Genomic DNA, 25,829 nt, shown 5'->3' on the forward strand with positions numbered 1-25,829 from the left:
TGAAGAATTGGAAATGAGTTTTCCATTGGTGCATTCGATTGTTCGCCGCTGTAGATCAAATCGCAGCAAATTATGATAAATGTTTTCTCGGATGAAGGAGCAGCCGAAAATTAGAGGACGTCTTTTCCGTCTGCGTCTTTCAATTTAATTCCGTTACCTTCGAATCAGCCACGTTGCGAAATGTGTGGAAAATTCGAAAGGTACAAAAAGTGTGTGGAAACAGTGCACTCATAGTCGTGTCCTGCATCAGTAAACAAGTTCAACAGGTAATGTTCGTAGGAGCGAGCCAATTGAATAGTCTAGACTAATCACTAATATTGATCTTACGAACAGAGATTCTCAGTTTGGATTATCAATTATTTTTGTTTGTACATATTTTATGGTAATTTTTTTAAAGAATTGTAATTTGTAATCAAAATACCTATCTCTGTTCCGAAGATGCATTACATCTACTTGAAAAGGAAGTAACTGCAAACACAGTGGTACATTATAGTTGACGAATTTCCATAAGCGCCGTATCCGGTCCATGCTGCATCGCAGTAGTTTCATCTTCCGCAAATAAACCATTTTCCAATGACAGCGGCTGTGCGCGAACCTGCGGCAACGAGCAGATCAGTGCGCTGGTAAATGCCAAAAATCCCAACCAGAAAAAGCTACATGGCGGCACACGGAACAAAAATATGAATTAATTCAATTCTCTGTGACGACGACGACGATGATGGGACATTGTTCTTTAACGCAACAAACCAACCTGTTGGAGTTGAGCACACAAAGCCACATTTGTAGAGCGGCCTTGGTCATAGAGAACCAGAAGTAGAAGATGATCTGCAAAGTCGTTACTACGTAGGTGGCAGCCTTCCTAGCATGGGGTAAATAATACTTCCATCCGGTAGCGGTCATATCTTCTTCCGTCTTCAGCTGATCTATCTCGGTAGACTCTAGCAACCGACGGATGTACCGAATGTGGGGACAATCACGAGCCGAGCAGGAACAATTCATTTGGATATGGTTCACTAAAATTTTGAATTTAACAGCCGAATCAAGTTTTTTATTCGCAAATTTTTATTAATATCTACTAGTTGACAGTCAACTGCGACTACTATGTTTTTATTTCGAATGGTTCGTAGAGCAACATAACGCAGTGAATACTGCGATTTAGATCATAAATGTCAAGCCACACCACACGCGCAGCTTTGCATGTTTCCTTTATTTTAGGAGATTTGCAGATATAACAAATGAATAAGCGACGAACGTTTTCCACTGCTTGTGATGTGAAACGTGCGGAGGTCGTTCATATTCCATCGACACCGTTAGCAGGCATACTGGAAATGGTTCCATTCTGTGGGTCTGCCATATTTAGCGCAGAATTCGTCACATCGCTTGACACTGCAGTTGCTTCTGCTGAGTAAAGGTCTGAGTTTGATCCATTGAACGTCGAGATAAATACGTTGACAAGTGTGATCAAAAACACTCCGATCACGGACAGATCGTTGATGCGATCGGCAGATTGCATCTCTCGTTTCTTTCTTATGTTAAACCTGCGCAGAGAAAACAGAATCATGCCTTAATAGATACATTGTTTTTCGGCCGCCCGAAACGATTTTTAATCTAGATATAATTAATAGATCAATTTGCTAGCGGAAAGTTGCGCACTTTTTCGCGGTCAACAGTACCTACCGGCTGTTGTAGATTAGTGCAAGGCCAACGATTAACTGCATCACTAAACTCGTGATGATTAGGGCCATACTGGTGTAGAAATACGGATGCCTCTGGCCGATGTCTATCACGTAACGGAGTTGGTTGGTGTTAGCTGACACCAAGGCCAGGTCCATCATACCTTGAGCGATCGATTTCTTCTGTACAAAGTTGGAGAGTTCCTAAAATTATATCTGCTTATAATGCGGGTAGGACTGTTGGAAGATCTCTTACTATTACTATTAGAGCAAATTACCTTGAACGAAACGTAAATTTTATATTAAAACATTGCCGGATCAATTTTGAGACAAAATTAGCAAGCGAAAACCTTCATCAACCTTACCGTATTCTGTGCATCTTGTCGATTAGGTGGGATGACAGGTATTGGAGCTTTAATAAAATAGAATGTCGAAATTTATTATAATATTATATAATTTAACATAACTCAAAATTATTTAAACAAAGCTGTATATTTTGGATTACAGTCGAGCACAATTCTTTATCAATATTCAAATTTTATTTAAAGGGAAACTAGCAGTCATCAACTTTTCGTCGGAGAGTCCAATTTCGGCAGCAGTTTTTGGGCTCAAAAGCGGGGTTCAGTTTATAGAAATGTATTCACGGCATTTTTCTTGTCAATCTCAACACAGCGAATATATTTTTGTGAACAAAACTTTTGTTTCAAACAAAAGAACTGCTTTTGAAATTTGCAAAATTGATGACGACTAATTTCACCTTCATTGAACAGAAAATGTACTCACTTGCGCATTTGTGGAAAAAGGTTAGCGAAAGTGCAGTTAATCGCATTGGCGCTTTGCTATAAAACATCATCATGAACTTTGACTCATCCAAAGAGGAGTGGTTTTAAAGAGGACTTAACCAAATTTCCTACACAAAGTTATCCCCTAAGCCCCCTGGAGATCACCTGGCCAACGTACGATGCACCAGATTGACCAAGATTTCATGGATGGCCGGTTTTTTTCTAACATCATAAACATATGTTCCAAAAGGGGTGCGGATAACGACTCTAACCATCACGTGGTAACAGTAAACGTGCGATCAAAACTGTCAACCGTATACTAGACACGTCAAAGCCGTCCTCTCTGGCTGAACATCAGGAGCTAGATAACCCGCAATCTGCCGAGAACTACGCGCGAATATTGGATGAGGCACTGTCTTCTTGTGAGAAGTTTTGTGGTTTAAACCTCGAAGACGGTTGAGACAGAATACGCTTGGTCATCTGAGAGGCACTAGGCGAAGAACCCAACAAGCGGTGGAGAGAAAAAAATTTAGTTGGAAAAAGGATTGTCACTAGGAAGAACTTGGTCAATTACCGACGAGCAAGAAACCAATTAAGCAGGATCCGGAGGAGCAAAAAGCGTTAAAAAGAGGACAGAGCTCGTGAAGAATTAGAACAACTGTTTCGAGCAAATGACACGCGCAAGTTTTACGAGAAGGTAAACCCAGCTCGCAAACGCTACACATCGAAACCTGACATGTGCAAGGATGATATAGGGAATCTAATCACAAACGAGTGCTAGGTGGTCAACAGGTGGAAACAGTTCTTCGATGAACACCTCAATGCAATGGCGAAGTAGCAGCGCATAGAAGATAGTGATGTCCCAGCATCTGATCTCCAACAAGTCAACCGAGAAATCGGGTTGCTGAAAACCAACCGAGCCGCTAGTAAGGACCACCTACCGGCAGAGCTTTATAAACATGACAGACAAACGCTGGCAACGACTCTACACTTGGTTATTTGGGTTGAGAAGAAGCTACCGGAGGAATGATTGGAAGGAGTGGTTAGTCCCATTTACAAAAGGGTGATCGGCTCGATTGCTGAAACTATCGCTGCATAACACGAACGCCGCCTACAAGGTACTATATCAGATCCTCTTACTCCAGCAGCCATCGATAGCTCAAGGTTTCGTAAGGAATTACCAGGCGGGTTTCGTGGGAGCTCGCACAATAACTGACCAGACCTAGATTTACCATCCGACAGATCCTGCAGAAATGTCGGGAGTACAGCGTGTCCACGCATCATCTTTATATATTTCAAAGCAGCATACGATACAGTCGATCGAGACCAGCTATAGCATATAATGCACTGTTTTCCTGATAAACTGACGTGACTGATCAGAGTTACATTGCATCGAGTGATGCGTTTCGTGTGCATTTCGGGGACACTCTTCAATCCGGCGGCGAGGGTGGAGACAAGATGACGGCTTATCCTGCAGCAGACTGTTTAATATCGCTCTCGAGGGGGTTATTCGACGAGCGGGTATCGAAACGAGAGGCACGATTTTTACCAAGGGTAACATTAACTTTCATAGCCAGAAACTTTGCGACGGTGAAGGCAATTTACGGCAGACTGAAAGCGGAGTCTAGGAAGATGGGGCTAAAACTAAATGCATCGATGACCAAATTCATGAAAGGAAGAGGCTTAAAGGAAGGAAACGCGTGCCTCCCACCGACGGTAACTGTTGACTTGACGACGACGAACTAGAAATGGTAGATGAGTTCGTGTATTTGGGATCGTTGGTGGCCTCGTACAACAACACTAGTAAGGAGGTCCAGCGGCGCATTCAAGCGGCAAATTGAGCCTACTTTGTCCTGCGCAAACACTACGGTCAAGAAGCATGCGCCGCCGTACGAAGCTGACGATGTACAAATCCATTATTAGACCAGTAGTTTTTTAAGAACTTGAAGCTATGACGCTGCTTACGGAGGACATACGCACCCTTGCCATGTACGTGCGTTAGGTACTGCGAACGATATTCGGATTTCAGGATTTGATTGAAGTTGTATCGTCAATAGAAACACAAAATAATTAATTTTGCTGTTTTCCTGGTTTTTACAAGTTTAAAGTTCTATAACTGTTTTTGCGCACACCGAAAGGTTATGAAAACAAAAACTGGAGCAGGCCAAAGTGTTGTCAAGTCATAAGAAAAAGAAAAAGAAAAACAGGTACTGTCGTGAAAAGATATTGAATATCTAGCGGAGGCCGTGGACACCAGAGGGTTAAGTTTAGGTCCTTTGCTTTGTGTCTCGTCAAAATAACAGTTTTATAGCATGTTTTTTATGGAAAACAATCGGTTTGGTAAATTTTCAAATATTAAATTGCTCTAATCATCTATGTGCTTATTTTTTATGGTTTGGTTCAACCACCGTCAAGATTACCACGATTTGCGGATTTTTCAGGCAAGCTGTAGTAGGGTAGAGGATCCATATTTCGCCAGAAGCCATATTTCGCAAGTTTTTCACAAAAGGTTCCGTGGTAGCGAAAAACTCCATAACAAACTTAAATTTTCAAAATAATTTTTTATTTCTTATTCTTGTTTCACAAACTGACCAATGCGTGCTTGTAAGGGATTAAAATTTCATGATAGTGTTATTTTGTTATTTCTGAGTGATGACCAAAAAGGTCGAATTCCTAAGATATTCATAGACAGCAGTCCCCTAAATTAGGCGGTGAGTGGTGCTACATGCCCACTGCATTTTCTTAGTTTCCTGTTAGTCAATTTATTTGGTTTTTGATAGTTAACAAGCTCATACCGGGCTCTAATAATATACCAAGAATCAGTTTTGTTGATCGATAGATAGCTGATGGGCGAACAGCATCACGCATCGCCTTATTCGGAGAATTCCTGTACTACTGACAATTCATATCTCAGGAACCAAATGTGTGGTAGAGCAACAATTTTTAAATGAAAATGTAAGTAAATTTTTTTGGCAATAAAGAAAAAATATTGTATGGAAAAATCTTTAAAAAAATTTCCACAGAAAAAAACTATGTCCTGCCTCATGGAAATACTCGTAATTTCATTTCATCCATTTTAAATGTGGTAATGTTCTTCAAAACATTTTTTTGTGAATGTCTGCAATTTTTTTACGAAATTATTTCATGTTTTTCCAGTGTATATTTTTTTTATACCTTTGCAATGAAGATTTTCTTTTTTCCAAAATTGGTTTTTTAAAATGTATTACTAAATTTGTGGTGCTAACAAATTTAGCGGTTAGCGTTAGCTTCCGCTGAATTTTTGGTTCATTTAGCGGTTAGCGGTTATCGAAGCTAACGTTTTGAATTAGCGGTTTAGCTGTTAGCGAAGCTAAAATTTCGGTTAGCGATGCCACCTCTGCTTTTTGCATATTTGAGGACATCAATTTTACCAATTTGTCAAATAATTTCTTTTAAATCTACCAAAAATATGCAAAAAGGCTTTGGATTCATCAAATTGGCGAAATATGGCTCATGGTGAAATATGGATCCTCTACCCTAGTAGGTACAAACCTGAGAGAAACTACTTTGCTGTTCAAATTCGTGCACGCCCTTTTCGCCTTTGGTTATGCAATTTAAAATACAGTGGAAACGGTGGAAGCGATTAAGGCCGAAGCAGCGCAAGCATCAAACAGCGTTGGTGCGATCGAGAAAATAGCATTTTGAAAATCTTAAATATTTCTTGAATAACGCTACAAAATAGTTTCGAATACATCATTGTGTGTAAAACCCGTACTTGATATGATATGTCACTACAGTTGAGAATTCAAAACTATCTAATAAAATCGCATTCTCATTGAGAATTTTGCTTCGTCTTTTTTCTCTCTCTAGTGTGCGCTGGCTTGGCCTTAAGGCCTTAATTGCTAACACGCAAGTTTAATTCTAACTTTGGAGAACAGCTTTTTTTAAAATAAGTATAATCCTAATGAAAATAGATGCATTGAATTAGTATCCTTACCTGGTAATGCAGGGGCTGTAGGCTTCTCTTGCTGAAAAATAAAACAATAATTTATTCTTTACACAAAACGAATGTTCCACAATAAAAATGCTTTTTACTGTAGTCAATTTATATTACACCAAACTAACTGCTAAATTACAATTCTGTTCCTGTTTACCTTCTGTTGCCGTCGCTTTTGGAGCTTCAGAGCCACGTATACGATTTTTTTTGAATTGGCAGAAAAGTTTGTTCAAAATAGACTTCTGACATTTTGATACTATTATCACAACGTTCAAGTGTTATCATTTTTCAAAAGCAAGAATTCAGGAAAATTACGAATTTTCCTTTTTTGCTTTTGAAGAAAAAGGACAACTAGAACAAAATCATTGACCGCAAAGTTTTTCTATGAGTATCTAATTTGCATGCGTTATTTTAATTTTGTAATATACATGTATATGTACTATGTATATCTGAACTGAAAAAATATCTGAAGAGCGTCAGACATGAAAAACGAAAAAGAAAAATTAAACTATTTTCTATCTGGCGCTCGTTAAGACAATTATTTTTGCATGAAAATCAAAACTCGAGCTTAATTTGAGTCTTAACTTCAGAACTTTCAGAAAATTTTTTAATCGTATTTTGAAGCACCACACTTGGTACTTTTAGCCACACTATAAAAATCAGAGGGGTTGTGTACAAGACACGACCGCATATATAGGTGACGTAGGACTACGTAAGTCTCTTTGTAGTGATAGTAGCATGTATTCATGCTTGTAATCATTCGATTCTTCATGTATACATTATAGTTACTATATATATAGTTCGGCGGATAGAAAACCAGGCGAATTGGCAACTCTGATTTTTGAAATTAAATTTGAAATTATGGAGAAATGTGGAGGTTTTTACGGAAAATAATCGCTAGTGGGTGTTGAAAATGACTAGTTCTATTAAAATAAAGTGTGTTTATTAACATTAGTCCCACAATTCGAATTTTGAAAAACGTTTGGCTCCGCTTTTGACGTTTATTTGGCTCCCGATTTTTGTATCCGCCGAACTATTGACCTGTTCGACAGAAACTTATGCGCTGACGGTGGTGCTCTTTGGAACTAGCCGAACGGTGAGAAAGTTGACAGTTTGCTTGAAGAATTGGAAAAAAGTTCACTTTTTTAATTTTTTTAATGTAGTGAAACAATGTACAAGTAAAATTATTATTGTAAAATGTAAGAAAATTGAGTACTTTATTTTTGATATATACTTTGTCAATGGTTTGTTTACAGTATATACGAGAAAATAATGTTTTTGCATATTTATGCGACAACAAACAGGTTACAAATCACGCTAAATTATAAAAATCCACATGCTTGAGTGGTAAAAAACTTGTTTTTTGTGAAATTAATATAAACCAGGCTATTGCAAGCAAGATACAGGATAACTAAAGAGAAAATTCATATTTTCATATAGTGCCGGAGCAACTTGGTTCGATGAGACTGAAAGATATTCGAATCACCAGAACTTTGACTTGAACCGATACAAAACAGGCATAAGGATCTTGTAAAGTAGAAAAACATTCCAATAATATGCAAAAACCGTTTTAGGATCACTGCTGTGTTGGATTAGTTAAGTCGCCACACTAACTTTTACAGTATTCTTCAAATTTATGCTCTTTCAATTCACTATTTTAAAAGTGTTTTTAAAATAACTTGTAAAATAGCAAATTTCTTACAAAACCTGATAAAAATTTAGTAAAGTTTTCAATCGAAAACCAGTTAAAAATTAAATCTGCTGAAATTTTTTTATGAAATGTACCGCATCTGACATTTGTTTTCGTTTTTTTCACCATCGTAGCAGGTAGCGACACGCCGGCAGTTTTTACTCAAATTTGTCAATATATATAGTAACTATAGTATACATGCTATATGCAATATATATACATGCTATATGCGTTGTATGTAACATTTATCAAAGTAGTAACATTACATACGTTCAATTCTCAAAAGATTGTGCATTTGAAAACAATTTAACAAAATCAAGAACACAAACTATTACTTTCCTGCTACCTTACTAAAATTAGAGATTGTTTTTATTATCCATGGTTTCCCACGTTGAAGGGATTTTACTAATTCAATCCTATTTTATCAACAGCACATCTTTTCACTACACTTCTAATGAAACGGCAAGCATGCGTATTAATCATATAGAGCCGTATTATAACCGAACACTACAGCTGTAGCACATTTTTCCAACACAGATATCAAATTCGCCGAGGTTTAATCGTCACGCAATAAAGAATTTGCGATCTGTTGGGACAACGAACTTGTGTCATTTTTTCTGGCACACTTCCCTAACACAGACATCAGATTGGACTAGGTTTATTCGCGTTCGTAAGAAATCTGTTGGCACGAGGGGGCTTTGTCACTTTCTCTGGCGTACTTCCCAAGCAAGGACATCAAAATGGTCTAGGTTGAACCGCGGTGTTAAGAAATCTTGTTGAAATGAGGAAACTTTATCACTTGTTTTGGCTTACTTCCCAAGCACAGATATCAAATTGGTATAGGTTTAGATCATCGTAAAGAATCTTCCAACCAATCACGAAGCGAGAATTCTGGTAAAACATAGGTTCATTATTTTCAATTTTTCAATAGTTCAACATCAAGAATCCATACTTTTCTTCATTTGGGTCAATTCTTAGAAGATTTTCCGATCGATTGGTGTAAGAATATTGAAAATCGATCGGAAAACCGCTGAGCTATTAGCGCTCAAAACCTTTCAATTTTCGTGACGCTCGCATTTTTCGATTTTTTGGAATGACACCCTATCTCAAAACTTGCCGTAAGACGTAGTCCTACGTCAAAAAAACTATGACGACAACACGTGAACAAAAGTTATTTTTATGTTAAAATTTATGAAAATCTCTTTATTTCTTTAAGTGGCCTAATGGCGGACTTCATTAATTTTAAACATATTTTTATTTCAGTTTCATGTAGGTTAATATATTAGTTTTAAAACGATGTTCAACACACATATATATATACACAAGTGTTTGTCATTTATTTTTCGACATTTTATAAAGACATCTTGTTTAAATTTCTGAAATAGGCAACTTTGAAAGCTGGTAATAAAATGTTTCCTGAAATTAAAGGAAAAAGAAAACATTTCCAATCAAATTCTACTATTTGTAGGCGAAATAGGCATCTATCGCGAATGACTATAAATAGTAGCATTTAATTGGAAAAGTTTTCTTTTTATTTAATTTCAGGTTTCGTATTCTACTAAGACGCTCCAAAAACTTCAGGCAATAAAATGTTATTTTTGTGTACTTTTGCTTATGCAAAAATTATGAAACCAGGTATAGACAATAAATTCTAACAACACATTGCAGCATACGTTAGAATGTGAAATTTTTAATTAAGCAATTTTAGTCGCTACTTTTTTTTGTGGATAGCTTAGAAACAAATCTGCTATAGAGGGTTTTTCCCATTCAAAAATTATGAATTTGTGAATTAGATACAAAACAAAAAAATGCATAAATCTGACAGTCAGTTTTTCGTCCCCAAAGAAAAACCAGCAACTTCTTTCTACTTCTAATTTTGTTGCTACGTTTCTTCGTTTATGAATCACTAGCTGACCCGACAAACTTCGTATTGCCACAAATTAACCTGTGTTGTACATAAATCATGAATCTCGGATGATCTTTGTCACAATCTCAAGTTTTGCAAGCCCCCCAGTGGGCGGCGCTTCCGACGGCGGGTCACCGGCAACACTCGCGACCGTCTCGTCCTGAATGATCTAGTGTTACTATAGATAGTTTTTGTGGTCTTGTATTGACTAATGTTTTATGGAAGAGTCTCGAATTTCTCGAGTTCGATTAGTTTTTGAGTTTCGCAAAAATTTCTGTTTTATTTGTATGAGAGTCCACATCCCCCTACCACAGGGGTGAGAGGTCTCTAACTATCGTAAAATAAATTCAAGACTCCAAAATCTCCCACATGCCAAATTTGGTTCCATTTGCTTGATTAGTTCTCAAGTTATAAGGAAATTTGAATTTCATTTGTATGGGAGCTCCCCTCTTAAAAGGGGAAGGGGTCGTAATTCACCATAGAAAAAACTTCTGCCATCTAAAACTCCCACATGCCAAATTTGGTTCCATTCGATTGATTAGTTCTCGAGATAAGAGGAAATTTGCATTTCATTTGTATGGAAGCCCACCCTCTTAAAGGGGAGATGGGCCATAACTCGCTTTCTAAAGAAGAGAGGGGTCTCAATTCACCATACAAAAAAATCTTGCGTCCAAAACCACTTACATGTCAAATTTGGTTCCATTTGCTTGATTAGTTCTCGAGTTATGAGGAAATTTGTTTTTCATTTGTATAGGAGCCCCCCCCCCTCTTAAAGTTGGGAAATCAATAGAAAATATACCATAGCAAATATTCTTGCCTACAAAAACACCCACATGATAAATTTGGTTCCATTTGCTTGATTAGTTCTAGAGTTATGAGGAAATTTGTATTTCGTTTGTATGAGAGCCCCCCCTCTTAAAAAGGTAAGGGGTCCTAATTCATCATAGAAAAAATGGTTGCCTCCAAAAACACCCACATGCCAAATATGGTTCCATTTGCTTGATTAGTTCTCGAATTATGAGGAAATTTGTATTTCATTTGTGTAGAAGCACCCCCTCTTAAAGTTGGGAGGGGTCCTAATTCACCATAGAAAATATTTTTGCCTCCAAAAACCTCCACATGCCCAATTTGGTTCTATTTGCTTGATTAGTTCTCGAGTTATGAGGAAATTTGAATTTCATTTGTATAGGAGCCCCCCCTCCTAAAGTAGGTAGGGGTCCCGATCCATCATAGAAAAAATTTTTGTCTCCAAAAACACCCACGTGCCAAATTTGGTTCTATTTGCGTGATTAGTTCTCGAGTTATGAGGAAATTTGTATTTCGTTTGTATAGGAGCCCCCCCTCTTAAAGTTGGGAGTGGTCCCAATTCACCATAGAAAATATTCTTGCGCTCGAATACTTTCACATGCCAAATTTGGTTCCATTTGCTTGATTAGTTCTCGAGTTATGAGGAAATTTGTATTTCGTTTGTATAGGAGCCCCCCCTCTTAAAGTGGGGAGGGGTTCTAATTCACTATAGAATATATTCATGTCCTAGAAAACTGGCACATGCCAAATTTGGTTCCATTTGCTTGATTAAATCTCGAGTTGTGAGGAAATTTGCATTTCCTTTGTATAGGAGCCCCCCTTCCTAAAGTGGGGAGGGGTTTCAATTCATCATAGAAAAAAATAATGTCTCCAAAAACACCCACATGCCAAATTTTGTTCCATTTGCTTGATTAGTTCTCGAGTTATGAGGTAATTTGTATTTCGTTTGTATAGGAGCCCCCCCTCTTAAAGTTGGGAGGGGTCCTAATTCACCATAGAAAATATTCTTGCCCTCGAAATTTTTCACATGCTAAATTTTGTTCCATTTGCTTGATTAGTTCTTCAGTTATGAGGAAATTTGTATTTCATGTGTATAGGATCCCCCCCTCCTAAAACGGGTAGGGGTCCCAATTCATCATAGAAAAAATTTTTGTCTCCAAAAACACTCACATGCCAAATTTGGTTCCATTTGCTTAATTACTTCTCGAGTTATGAGGAAAATTGTGTTTCTTTGGTACAGGAGCCCCCCCTCTTAAAGTGGGGAGGGGTCCTAATTTACTATAGAAAATATTATTGCCCTCGAAAACCTTCACATGCCAAATTTGGTTCCATTTGCGTGATTAGTTCTCGAGTTCTGAGGAAATTTGTATGGAAGCCCCCCCTTTTAAAGAGGAGAGGTGTTATAATTACCCTTATAAAGAGGGGAGGGGTCTCAATTTACCATAGAATAAATTCTTGTCACCTAAAACACCCACATGCCAAATTTTGTTCTATTTGCTTGATTAGTTGTCGAGTTATGGAGAAATTTGTGTTTCATTTGTATCGGAGCCCCCCCTCTTAATGGGGGGAGGGGTTTCTAACCATCACTAAAACCTTTCCTGGCCCCAAAAAACCTCTACATGCATATTTTCACACCGATTGGTTCAGTAGTTTTCGATTCTATAAGGAACATACGGACAGACAGACAGACAGACAGACAGACAGACAGACAGACAGACAGACAGACAGAAATCCTTATTTATAGGTATAGATAACTTTCGGAGGTGCATTACAGATATTGGAATAAATCAAAAAAATATAATTCGAGATTGCCGAGTAAATGACTATCCCTGTTTTTTGATAAAATTGTAAGCCATGTTAACCCGTAACGTATTAAGAAGTCATAATACTTTCCATAATTTGCGGGTTGGTTTACTCGAGCTAGGTAAAAACCAAAACAAAATCCTGGTATTACATTCCGTTTTTGGAATTTGACCTGCTGGTTTCCATTCGTCAGACTTTCAGTCGATTTTTAGTGGCATGACACTTGCGACATGACACGACAATAATGTTATTTGTTATTTGTTATTTATTTGTATAATTCATCCGACAGAAATGTCTTAATGAATAATGTTGCGACCCTATTAACTCTAACAGTCTCTCTCTCAATCGAAATTCGAATATACGATGGCTGGTTAGTTAGACCATTATCGTACCTACCATGAAAACAAATGAAAAACTAATCCAGAATTAGATGAAATTAGAATTAGATAAAAAGTAGAAATGGATAATTAGTTGGACGGAATAACTTATAACAGTCATTTTGTCACGAAAATATTGTCTAATGTAATGAAAAAATCAATGATAATAATATTGAAGCACTTTAGTCCTACAGAAGGTTTCACGACCATAATAAGTTAACAGAAGTAAAACTCTTTTTGGGAGTTTCAGCGTATTGCAAGATAAACACAGCAATGCACGTTACTCCTAGTAGGAACAAAACACGTTTCAAACGGAAAAATCTTTGTCCCGGTTGAAGACAAACAAATAAATTCAATGCCATTTTATTTTTTGCTGGGGGAGTATAGGAAAACGAACTCTTAATCAGTTTATTTACATTTGACCCTTTTCAAATGTTTATCACGAAGTTATTGCGCAACTTTGCTACGCGGGAAACCCATTTAATCTAAATTTAGACTACGCTTCCGGAAATAATCTAGCAGCCATCCACTAATTAGTAGATAAGCAATAACAATTTAATCAAAATTTAACACTCACCGGTTGGGCTAAATGCCAACCAATCTTAGGCCGCTGGTTAACATTGTCCGTGGAATCCTTACAGCTATCGAAATCGTCATCGTTTTCATCCAATTCTACCACGGAGTGGTACCGTACCAGTTCCGTGGAACTGCTGCTCAATTCTGCCGGTTTGCTAATCAGCTCTGAACCATCAATTTCATTCAACAGGGGTTGGCCTTTAAAACTTTTAGTATTTGTTTTGTTTTCAACAGGATTTTGCAATAACCTTTCGTTCGACAGGTCAAAAAACTCCTCCCGTGTGTATTTTCTATTTTCCATTTTCGCCAATTTAGTCAAGTGCTTCGTCTACTGAATTGTGTTGATTTTCCATTTGTCGAAGCCGTCGAGTTGCTTAACGAACCGATTTTTGATTAATACTGATGAGCAAAGATTGATTTTTTAGCAGCGCTAACTAACTTTCGGCTGCTCCGTTGTATCTGTTATCAACCTGTTAATCTCTGCGTACACCCGGGCCCGTTGCATCGTGATATGGGACGAGGACGGTTAACCGTAGGTAAACAGAAATTCGTCACTAATCCACACCGCCAGACTGATTAGAGGTTTACAGAAGAAGCGATCGGATGAGAAACTTTTATTTGCGAATTGAACTGCATTGTTCGACAAGAAATGTGTAATTTTTGGATGTAGTAAAAATAGAACATGAGTCACGCTTAAAATAATAGCCCATTTTTGAGTCTTATTGCATGTTTATTCGTGTATATTCGAGATTCAAATCAATTGAAGAGAAAGTGATTCTGATAAATGTGACGTGATAAATAGAATATTATCCGTAACATTTTTAATGTTTTTCAAACATGTTTAATACTACAATTTTATTGAGATTTTTAAATTTAGACTGTTCGCTACGCCGCCCTAGGTGGTTCAGCAACTCCAAATGCCGAGATAAGAACATTTACCAGCGTAATGAGAAAGATACCTATCGTGACCATATTGTTGATTCGATCAGCTTTACAAAATTGATCCTGATTTTTTATATTGTATCGACTTTTCCATATAAGTCCAATGCCGACCGCCACTTGACAGATTATGCTGGTGGAAATGAAAACCAGACTAAAGTAGAAGTAGGGATGACGAGAGTACGACTCAAGCACGTAGCGCAACTGGTTAGCATTTGCCGAGAGCAGAGCCAAATCCATCATTCCCTGTGCGAGATTCTTTTTCTGCTGATATACATTGACGTCCGGGATGACCCGTGTGCCGGTTGTTGTTGTAATAATCTAAAACAAACCGTTTAATAATAAAAGATATTTATCAATTGATATTGTAACTTGTTACCGGATTTCCATCAGGTCCGTAGTCGGGACCATACGGGAATGGTTGAGGGTTGTTGTTTCCGCGACCTGGATTCCTAGTCGCTGGCACACCACCGCCACCATCCAAATCCAGGAAACCGTCATCGATCCCTCGATTGTTGTTCGGTCTGGTCCGTCGATCATCGTCCGGCCCATCGTCATCCATTTCGGGGCCAGCCAACGGGGGCTGTTGTCTCGGCAAACGACCCTCGTCCGAAGGGAGCAGTGGAATCGCATCGTTCCGTGCGGAATCCGCGTCACGTCGAACCCGACGATTGGGTGATCGCTAAAAAAGTAATAACAATGAGTTTTCAATACATGTGGGATAAGTTGAAAAGTATAACAATAACTGTTTTACGGCACGTCCGATCGTAATGTGATAATAGACGTTTTTTGTCGGCAAAACAAAATGAGCGAATGTACGTGTCTATTTAAGATTCATCACAAACGCTTTGATGGAAAAATTATAGCGATTCTGAATTAATTTACATACCACCACAAAATGGTATTGATTACAGATCATACGAAACATATTAATCTACCGAATTCATTTTATTATACTTTATTATTTTATTTATCTGGATAGGCTGGCTTCCATGAATTTCGTAGATCGCAGCATAATGAAATATTTTACGCGTGGTACTAATGCTCTTTTGTTTAACGTAGAATCCGTAAGTCAGAAGTCAGAATATATTACCATACCAACTGGGGAGTTATCCACCATACAACACGTCTTCCAATTATGGAAACTGAGTCATGTTATCCGATACTGTGTATTGTGTTGAAATTTACTTTTAAATTTTTCAATGCTGCAATGCAATTGATTTTTCAAAAAATCAATTTTTTCCACGCAAAAGTTTTCAAAATTTTTTAACGAGCTAAATTTTAAACGAGAAAAATTTTAATAACAATTTTCAATATTACTATCAACAAAATATAAGACAGTCAAAGGGATATAAATCTGTCATTTCAATTCTTCAATTCTTACATATTTCAGCATAGGTACTACAAGTATGGAATTCAATTTCAACTCTATTCCGATGTGCTAATTGCTTTGTGTGACTCAGTAAAACCAAAAAATAGTTTTAGTTTAGATTTGTTATTAGCAATCCGAAAACAATTTGACGTTAATCAGATAAAAAATATTGTAAGTTCAGTTTTTATTATTTTTATTGTAATATTAAATAAAATTTAAATATAATGAAATATTTTTTACATAAAGTTTGTCAGCTGACACTTGGAAAAGGAAACAGGAAAGCCATTTACATTGGGCAACAAAAAACAATAAAGTACCTTTGTGAATAGAAAATGGATAAATAACATGATTGGTGCTATAAATTCAGAAAAAAATTGAATATAATAGAAGTTTTAGACAAAAAAACTACTATGATAGTACTATAGACTCTCGGAAAAGCTAACTCTCTGAAACGTTAATTGTTCAGAAAAGTTAAGCGAATATCAGCTCTCATGCAACGCTCTAAAAAGTTAATGTTTGCCTTAACTTTTCTGAGAGTTTGAATTTATTGGTTGTCCAAGTGTTCGTCCACACACGTGAGTTTACCTTCTATCTTTATTTCTCATTTTTCAGTTTATTGTCGCCTTTCCACAGTTTCATACCGTGTCGCATCATAACTGGGATTAAATTAACCTTTTGTACCGGACAGTCGCAACAATAGTTCAATACGAGCACATCCCGGTCAACACTGAATGTAGCACAATGTTGCTGTTATGTAACACAGAAGCAACATTGTAATGTAACAAAGTTATCAAAATTTGACGTAACATTTAAATAAAAAAATGGTAGCATTGTTACGTCAAAATGTTACCTGTAGGCTATGTAACAATAACATTAAGTTTGTTACATTACAAACTTAATGTTCTTGTTACATAACTTACAGGTAGCATTTTAACGTAACAATGCTACCATTTTTTCATTTAAATGTTACGTCAAATTTTGATAAAAGTTGTAATGTTACACATTTAATGTTATTGCTACATAACCTGCAGGTAACATTTTAATGTAACAATGCTACCATTTTTTTATTTAAATGTTACGTCAAATTTTGATAACTTTGTAACATTACAATGTTACTTCTCTGTTACTTAACAGTAACATTGTGTTACTTTCAGTGTTGAACACCGTGTGTTCACCACAGAGGTGCTGGACAAAAGGAGACTGCAAACCCTCCTTATTAAGCTAGCGACATGGGTTGGGTTATTTTTAGACACAAATTGTGCCTCTTCCTTCATCGACTGTAGAACCACCGACTGAGAAGTTTAATCTAACTTTGTTTGTACTGGCGGGACGACGACACTATGCAGGCCCTTGCGACTTACAAGGCATTGCGTGTGACGTTTGATGCTTACCAAATGAAACTGGTACTGGTACATCGATGCTTAATATTTTTTTGAAACGATGGTTTTTACAATTGATGGAGGGACGGTAGGGGAAAGTAATGAAATTTTTTGGGAAAGGAGGGGAAAGACTGGAAAGGAAGGGGGGGGGGGGGTAATAGGTCGCTTAACAATTATTGGACAAAAGATAGGAGTCACAACGACAACTTGTTAAGCTATTACCCCCCCCCCCCTTCCTTTCCATTCTTTCCCTTCCTTTCGCAAAAAATTTTCATCACTTTCCCCTACCGTCCCTCCATCAATTGTAAAACCATCGTTTCAAAAAAATATTAATATTAATATTAATATTAATACTGACCGAATTTCAAGGTCAAAGACTAAAACACGAGTTTGGTCAATATCGATACTTGTTAAACTGTACCAAAATCTGCAAAAATAAGGGAATATTCAAAGTTTCCACCACTATAGGTACTATCACAACTACTCGAGCATCTACCCTACATGAATTAAAAGGAATTGAATAATAAATGATTTGGAATCTAAACGTACTGTTTGTCGATTATTTAAAGAACAAAGATTGGTGACGGAGGCCTGAATATATGTAAAATCTCGAAAATACTAGGCGAATTGACTATGTAGCTGCTAGCAAATGCGCTTGCAAGCTAATCGTAAACTGCGTGAGTTTATGATCAGTTTTTAAGTGCACTTGCTAGCAGTTAGTCAATTCGCATAGTATTTTCGAAGCTGTACATACATTCTAGCGGCAAGTATTATTGAGGTGTCACAATTAAGTATTTTTTGTGACGTTACAAAAACATTTATATTGTTACATAACAGAAATAATAGGATTGTTACATAACAATGGCAATAATGTAACGTAACGAACGTTACATTGCTTTAATATTATTGCAATGTTACATAAACATTATCGCAATGTTACATTGTAATGTAACAATGTTATGTAAAAAAGTGGGAAATTTCAACCATCCTGTTACTCTCAGGTTACGTAACTACAACCTCACATCATAAACATTATCGCAATGTTACATTGTAATGTAACAATGTTACGTAAAAAAGTGGGAAATTTCAACCATCCTGTTACTCTCAGGTTACGTAACTTCAACGTCACATCATAACACAGTTACGTAACAATCTGGTTAATGTTATGTAACAATGTTGACCGGGATAGTTACTTCAGGATTATTGATAACGTACTGGAAAAGCGCAAACTCAGATGAATTTTAAATGCCAAAGAAGGAACAGCAAGGAACTAAAAATAAGCGCGAACATTATCAAAACGTAGTCGCAGAAAAAACAAAAGTAAACTAGTGTAACCGATTATTTTAAACTTACTGAAAGGAACTAAGATCTTTCTTCATATTTCTTTCCATTACAACTTCCAAATACATTAAAATGTGTATCCTATATCCCAGAATGCATTTTTCGCTTTTATATATATTATTTTCAGTGATTTTTAGGACTACTCGGAAAAGTGAATAGTTCGGAAAAGTTAATCGGCCCATTCCCCAATCGATTAACTTTTCCGAGAGTCCACTGTATAACGCACAGTCACATTTTAACTTAACATTTTAATTTTAACTTAACCGATAATTCAAATAATTTTCTGAAAATAATCTGAGAATAATATTATTTTCAAATGAAAAAAAGGAAAAGAAAAAAATACAATAACATTCTGTTCTGGTGCCTGTGTTGATGACAAATATCTATCACAGACAGTCAATGCGGCGTTCTTCAAAAGCTTTTGATTATCACCAAAATACATTTTGGCATAATAATTAGCACAAAACATTTTTGGTACAATTATCGTAGCTGTAAAAAACGTATTCCAACCTATCACAACCGCACGCAATCAGCGAGTAATAAGTAAAGACGTGATCTTCACGTTAATATTATTAACACAGAAGAAAAGTCATCGATTCAAGATTAGACCTATGACGCTACACAGTACACTGACAGGCGAAATAAAATATCCACCCCATCATTTTTGGAGTTTCTCTCATTTATTTGGTTAAAATTAAAGTGAACACACTTTTAAAGTTTCACTAATGGAATACTAAAGAGTTTTACTTAAAGAAAAAAAATCAATTTATATAAAAAACAGTAACAAAAAATACCCAGTTCATTTTGGGCCCAGAAAATATAAATTAGAGTAATAGAAAAGCATTTCAAAAATTAATGTTTCCTTGTTTGGTATTCAGGAGCTGCTGCATGCTCTTCACAAGGTTCTTTAGGTGCTGTGGATCTAGCTCTTCCCATGCGCTTCAAAACAGTCATTTTTATTAGAAACACCAGTTTTGTCAACCCTGGCAGCGAGAACTCCCCCTACAAATTCTCAATGGAGTGGAGGTCCAAATCACTTGGTCTTCTTTGGGACTCGGTACTTGGAACTGCAGATCGCTAAATTTCGCAGGTTGCGAGCGGGTGCTGATTGAACAGTTTGAACCCCGCAAACTCGGCATCGTAGCTCTGCAGGAAATCTGTCGCAAAGGAGAGAAGGTATGGAAGATCCGTGGCGGAAAGGCCCAGTTTTACCAGAACGGTGGCACTACCAACGAACTGGGACCACGGGCTTTGTAGTGCTGGGCGGAATGCAGGATCGCGTGATAGTTTGGAAGGCGATCAACGAGAGAATGTGTGTATTGAGGATAAAGGGCCGTTTCTTCAATTATAGCATCATTAACGTGCACTGCCCGCACGAAGGTAGACCCGACGATGAGAAAGAAGCGTTCTACGCGAGGCTGGAGGCAACGTACGACAGCTGCTTGCTTGTCACGGGACATCAAGATCGTCATCGGGGATATGAACGCCCAGGTCGGTAGGGAAGAGATGTATAGACAGGTGGTAGGACCCCATAGCCTGCACACCGACACAAACGATAGCGGCCAACGATGTAAAAACTTCGCAGCTTCCCGAGGCCTGGTGATCCGAAGCACCGTTTTCCCGCGCAAGGATATCCACAAAGCCACCTGGAGATCACATGACCAACGTACAACGAACCAAATTGACCACGTTCTCATAGAGGGCCGGTTTTTTCTAACATCACGAATGTACGCTCCCGTCGAGGTGCGGATATTGATTCTGACCATTACATTAGTAGCAGTACAAGTGCGCTCAAAGCTGTCCACCGTATACCGGACACGTCAAAGCCGCCCTCCTCGGCTAAACATCAGGCAGCTAGATAACCCACAAGCTGCCGAGAACTACGCGCGAGTACTGAATGAGGCAGGAGTTAGGTGCTTCAAACCTCGATGACGGTTGGGGCAGAATACGCTCGGCCATCGGAGAGGCTGCTACCGCGGCACTAGATATTGAGCCTCGGAGTACACAAAATGATTGGTTTGATGGGGAATGCCAACAAGCGGTGGAGGAGAAAAAAAATGCTTGGAAAAATTATCTAAGTATTGCCACTAGAGAGAACCTGGCCGACGAGCTAGGAATCAGTTGACCATGATCCTGAGGAGAAAAAAGCGCCAAAAGGAGGACAGAGATCGTGAAGAATTAGAGCAACTATTCCGAGCTAATGACACGCGCAAGTTTTATGAGAAGGTGAACCAAACTCGGAAGGGCTACACACCGAAACCTGACATGTGTAGGGACGAGGGAGGGAATCTAATCACAAACGAGTACGAGGTGGTCGACAGATGGAAGCAGTCCTTCGATGAACACCTCATTGGCGAAGTCTCAGAAGGAGGTGGAACGGAAATTAACCTAGGAGCGCTGATGGAAGATAGTAATGTCCTAACACCTGATCTTCAAGAAGTCAAACGAGAAATCGGGCTGCTGAAGACCAATAAAGCCGCTGGGAAGCACCGCCTACCGGCAGAGCTTTATAAGCATGGCGGAGAAACGCTATCAAAGGCTCTACACTGGGTTATTTCGAGGACTTGGGAGGAGGAAAAGCTACCGGAGGAATGGATGGAAGGAGTGGTTTGTCCCATCTACAAAAAGGGTGATCGGCTAGACTGCTGCAACTATCGTGGTATTACGCTGGTAAACGCCGCCTACAAGGTACTCTCCCAGATCCTGTTACGCCGGTTGTCACCAATAGCACAAGGTTTCGTAGGGAATTATCAGGCCGGTTTCATGGGGGCTCGCGCAACTGCGGACCAAATTTTTACTATCCGACAGATCTTGCAGAAATGTCGGGAGTACAACGTGCCCACGCATTACATCTTTATTGATTTCGAAGCAGCATACGATACAGTCGATCGAGACAAGCTATGGCAGATAATGCACGAATACGGTTTTCCGGACAAACTGATGCGACTGATCAGAGCTACATTGGATCGAGTGATGTGTTTCGTACGCATCTCTGGGACACTCTCGAGTCCCTTCGAGACGCGGCGAGGGTTGAGACAAGGTGACGGTTTATCCTGCATGCTGTTCAACATCGCTCTTGAGGGGGTGATCCGACGAGCGGGCATCGAAACGAGAGGCATGATTTTTACCAAGGGTAGCCAACTTCTAGGCTTTGCAGATGACTTCGATATCATAGCCAGGAACTTTGCGACGGCGGAGGCAATCTACGCCAGACTGAAAGCGGAGTCTAGGAGAATTGGGCTAAAAAGAAATGCGTCGAAGACCAAATACATGAAAGGAAGAGGCTCAAAGGAAACAAACGCGTGCCTCGCGACGAACTAGAAGTGGTAGAGGAGTTCGTGTATTTGGGATCTCTGGTGACCGCGGACAACAAGACTAGTAAGGAGATCCAGCGGCGCATCCAAGCGGGAAATCAGGAAGATCAGGAAGCGTACGCCGCCGCACAAAGCTTACAATGTACAAAACTCTTATTAGACCGGTAGTTCTTTATGGACTTGAAGCCGTGACGCTGCTCCCGGAGGACATACACGCCCTTGCCATGTTTGAGCGGAAAGTGTTGCGGACGATATTTGACGGAGTACAAACTGAAAGCGGAGAAAGACGGAGGCGTATGAATCACGAGCTACAGGCACTGCTTTGGGAGACTCTCTCGTACATGTAGCGAAAGTAAGCAGGCTATGGTGGCCCGGACACGTCGCAAGGATGCCGGACGACAGCGCGACGAATATAGTCCTCTTCAACAACCCCACCGGCACCAGGAACAGGGGGCCCAACGTGCACGATGGCTCAACCAGGTCGAAAGCGATTTGCGACTTCTGAGACGACTAGGAAATTTGCGGAGAGTGGCCCAAGACCGAGTTGAATGGATACAAGTGCTTGAAACAGCACGAGCCACCCCGGTTCTATGCTGCTGAAGAAGAAGAAGACCGCATTTCAAGGTCAAAGACTAACAACACGAGTTTGGTCTATTTCATAGGAGCGGAGCCTTTCTCCGAAAACCCGCGCTAAGAATCGCGGCTGACACGCTGACAGATGAACAGCGTCACGCGCAGTACCCAGAGTTGCCATTTTGAAATCTGTGTTTATAGTTTAAAAATCTGTGAAAATCTGTAAAACTATCCAAAAAAATCTGTTACTAAATCTGTGATACATAATTATGCTTCCCTGAAGAAAAATTAGCATTTTAATGTTTTTGAACAATATGGTTCATTCAATATCATCCATACGCTTCGCGAATTTTGTTTTTGATGCGCAGTAATTTCGGTTTTGTAACTTTACCTCCCGATTTTTTGTGCCATTTTGCTTCCAGTGATAAAATTGATAAACTTTTCTTCAACATGTAGCATATCTGTGAAAATATGTGATTTTCAAAAATATCTGTCATCTGTGATCACAGATTCTGTGCTTTAAAATGACGAAAAAATCTGTGATTTCACAGAAAAACCTGTGAAAATGGTATTTCTGGCAGTACCTTGCAAGTCGTAAGGGTCTGCATAGTGTCGTCGTCCTGACAGTAAAAACAAGTTAGATTAAAACTTCTCGGTCTCGGTCGGTGGTTTCCTCAGTAGACAGAGGAAGAGGCACAATTTGTGTCTAAAAATAGCCCAACCCATGTCGCTAGCTTAATAAGGGAGGTTGTGTAGTCTCCTTTTGTCTAGCGCCTCTATGGTTCAGAGATACAAGTACCGGCGAGCCACATTTTCCTATAACCCAGGAAACTCTCTGTTTTCCTGTAACATCTATGAAAGTAGTATGGGTTCCCTGCACTTTCAAAATTAGATACTACACTAACATTCCTACCCACTTCCCCTGCGGTTGTTCGGACGTAGCCAGGTATATAATGCGATTACAACCATCTACGATGTGTGCAACCTCATATGCTAATGCTAATGTTAAGCTTGAAAGTCTGTTTATTCCAAAACAAAAATAAACTGTTGGATCAACTGAGAGTACAATAATAGGATTGAATTTATCAATTTTCTATAATTTAGCTTTTGTAAAATCACCTTGTTTTGCCGAGCTTACCTAAAAGGATATTTTTTAGCTAAACACCTGGAGAACGTTATTTTTAAGTGCATTTCCTTTGCTAGTATTACAAATAATTTCTAAATACTTGAGGTTCTCAAAATTATTATTCAAAATCTAATCAAAGTTGTTGCTGTTATCTCATCTTACTCTTGTGCCAGTGATGCTAGGTCTGGCATTAGTGGTAGGCAGCTTATTTTTGGAACCATAACGTTTGAACATAGCGTGATAAATCAACATCTTCACGGCCCTACGCAGCAGATGAATCGATGCTACTATGCATGCTCCGTGTAAAAAAGAAATAACATTTACGTGTACATGTCTATTTGGCGGTAACAACGATTTTCGGATGTTGCCATTGAATCGCAACTTTCTTTTTTTGTAGCTTGTGTAGCGCGTATCAGCCTTCACAAATGCAACGAATTGGGGTTCACCGCATCGTGGATGAGTGTTTAAATGTATTTTTGGCAAATTGGATCTGGTTTAAAGAGGCAACCAAACGGATTTGTGTTTGAGCTTTAGGAAAGTCTTTATTCATATATACATTCATGAACTTATAACGGCCAAGCATTTTGCACATAAAATAATTTGCAAAATTTGGGCAAATAACGGATAAATGTTGCAAAACGAAAACACTATTAAATTTCTTTTCTTTGTCGGCTACTTTCTCGGTGTCTATCAATTGATCGATATGCTTTTCATAAACAGATTTCTTTACCTTCAAATTCCCCGAACATTTTCACTAAGTAATTCAAACTGCTATTAACATATGTCGCTTGCCACCAATTACAGCCTCATGTTTTAAATGTTTATTCTTATGCTTATTAAACAATCAAGCGGAACCCGTTTCGAAATACTAATTATTCACAGGTCGTTGCATTTTGCGGATTCGGTTCGCAGAATTTCTCTGTCGGTTCTAACACAAATTGCATTTCGCTTCGCAGTCATACGACAATTTTTGCACAACCACCACAATCGCGTGACGATTTGATTACACCGAAAACTGTATCGAGAAACGCAAAAAAAAACTTACACTGCCTGATCTGCTGTTGCGCCCGCCCGTTGCTTCGGGATCCAACTGACGACCTCTGTTATCCGTGTTGGCCCTTGGCGATCGTCTACCATCTTTGGGCTGGTTTATCGCCTCCGCAACAATCGGTGTGATTGGCTCTTTATCGGTAGTGGATTCTTCGTCGTGTCCTTCCTCGTGATTATCGATGGTAATTTCAACATGTTTGCTGTCGGTATCCGCTGTATTGGACATTTTTGACATTGACTACTGACTGATTTATTTGTTTTCGAACACTGAACAAGCACTAATGCGACATTACGTCACTTTCACGCAGTTTGATAATAATAAATTCCTGAGAACCGGTTTATGTTGCCCTTTGCGTTTTTTTTTTCGTTCGTTCAAAGTTGATGTCACGACAATTAACCAATTAAAATGGAAAAAATCCAACAATCACTTTTCAGGCCATTCGCGATGACTGCATTATTAACGGATGGATCTTCAATGGAATTGCAATTTTCACAGTATAGCACACACTAATCACTGAACCGCAAACGCAAACGGGCGCAAAAGATCGCGAGCGTTGATCTACGCGCTGCTTCCGTTCGATGCTGTGATCAAAACACAAATAAAACCGCTGACGCTGCAAACTCTCCAGTTTATACTCAGTTCAGATGTCTTGATTCATGAACTACTACTATAGCAGCGCGGTGATTGCCTCCACTAGCCGGTTGAGGTTTGAGGTAAGGCGGTAAGCTAAAATTGTAGAAATTCGTTAGAATGTTTCAGTGGAAAAAATGCGATATTTTATCCGAATTTACCTAGATTTTTCTTATTTTGGTTTTTACTAAAATATCTCTTAGAAATTTTTACCATGTTATGCATTTGGTCAATGAGTTTTGTCGTGTTTGAATCGGTCTACAACTCATGTTTCGTTGCTTTCATGTTCAAACTTCCGACGTTGTTTGTTTATATGTGTATCTCGAAGCCGTATATGAGCTATCACTTTAATGCTCCGACTATAGTTATGTGTTCATTCTCTGCTGCAGGTATAGTGACTGCGAATACAGTGGTTGACAAGATTGTTGCAAACAGCTATTATTTTGCTAATTTTGTTCATTCCTTCATATTTCCTCATTTTACGTTGAGAACATTAAAAACTTGTCAATCGTTT

The 25,829-nt window shown here is 38.6% G+C and overlaps 2 protein-coding genes across 2 annotated transcripts; both read right to left on the reverse strand.

Moving 5' to 3' along the window:
- Window positions 1–1,291: 1,291 nt before the first annotated feature.
- Window positions 1,292–13,891, reverse strand: LOC128736369 (ninjurin-2-like). Its single transcript, XM_053830845.1, has 3 exons — window positions 13,592–13,891; window positions 1,678–1,877; window positions 1,292–1,538 (listed from the first exon to the last, which is right to left on the reverse strand). Exons 1-3 carry the CDS (start codon window positions 13,889–13,891, stop codon window positions 1,292–1,294), a joined length of 747 nt encoding a protein of 248 aa, XP_053686820.1.
- A 584-nt stretch (window positions 13,892–14,475) lies between these two features.
- On the reverse strand, window positions 14,476–25,132 carry LOC128736370 (ninjurin-A-like). The gene is made up of 3 exons (XM_053830846.1): window positions 24,680–25,132; window positions 14,909–15,211; window positions 14,476–14,850 (listed from the first exon to the last, which is right to left on the reverse strand). The coding sequence occupies exons 1-3, from the start codon at window positions 24,917–24,919 to the stop codon at window positions 14,476–14,478; spliced, it is 918 nt and encodes a 305-aa protein (XP_053686821.1). The 5' UTR covers window positions 24,920–25,132.
- Window positions 25,133–25,829: the final 697 nt, after the last annotated feature.

The sequence above is a fragment of the Sabethes cyaneus genome, chromosome 2 (genome assembly GCF_943734655.1).
Source record: "Sabethes cyaneus chromosome 2, idSabCyanKW18_F2, whole genome shotgun sequence".
Taxonomy (NCBI): domain Eukaryota; kingdom Metazoa; phylum Arthropoda; class Insecta; order Diptera; family Culicidae; genus Sabethes; species Sabethes cyaneus.

What these genes read in the sequence shown, in the direction of transcription:
- LOC128736369 (XM_053830845.1), bottom strand. Translation starts at nt 13,891, where the DNA reads ATGGAAAATAGAAAATACACACGGGAGGAGTTTTTTGACCTGTCGAAC. An exon ending in GTTGGCATTTAGCCCAACCG is followed by an intron (nt 1,878 to 13,591) that starts GTGAGTGTTAAA and finishes ATATAATTTTAG; the next exon opens with GAACTCTCCAACTTTGTACA. An exon ending in GCACTAATCTACAACAGCCG is followed by an intron (nt 1,539 to 1,677) that starts GTAGGTACTGTT and finishes TTCTCTGCGCAG; the next exon opens with GTTTAACATAAGAAAGAAAC.
- LOC128736370 (XM_053830846.1), bottom strand. Translation starts at nt 24,919, where the DNA reads ATGTCAAAAATGTCCAATACAGCGGATACCGACAGCAAACATGTTGAA. An exon ending in GCAACAGCAGATCAGGCAGT is followed by an intron (nt 15,212 to 24,679) that starts GTAAGTTTTTTT and finishes TTACTTTTTTAG; the next exon opens with CGATCACCCAATCGTCGGGT. An exon ending in ACGGACCTGATGGAAATCCG is followed by an intron (nt 14,851 to 14,908) that starts GTAACAAGTTAC and finishes GGTTTGTTTTAG; the next exon opens with ATTATTACAACAACAACCGG.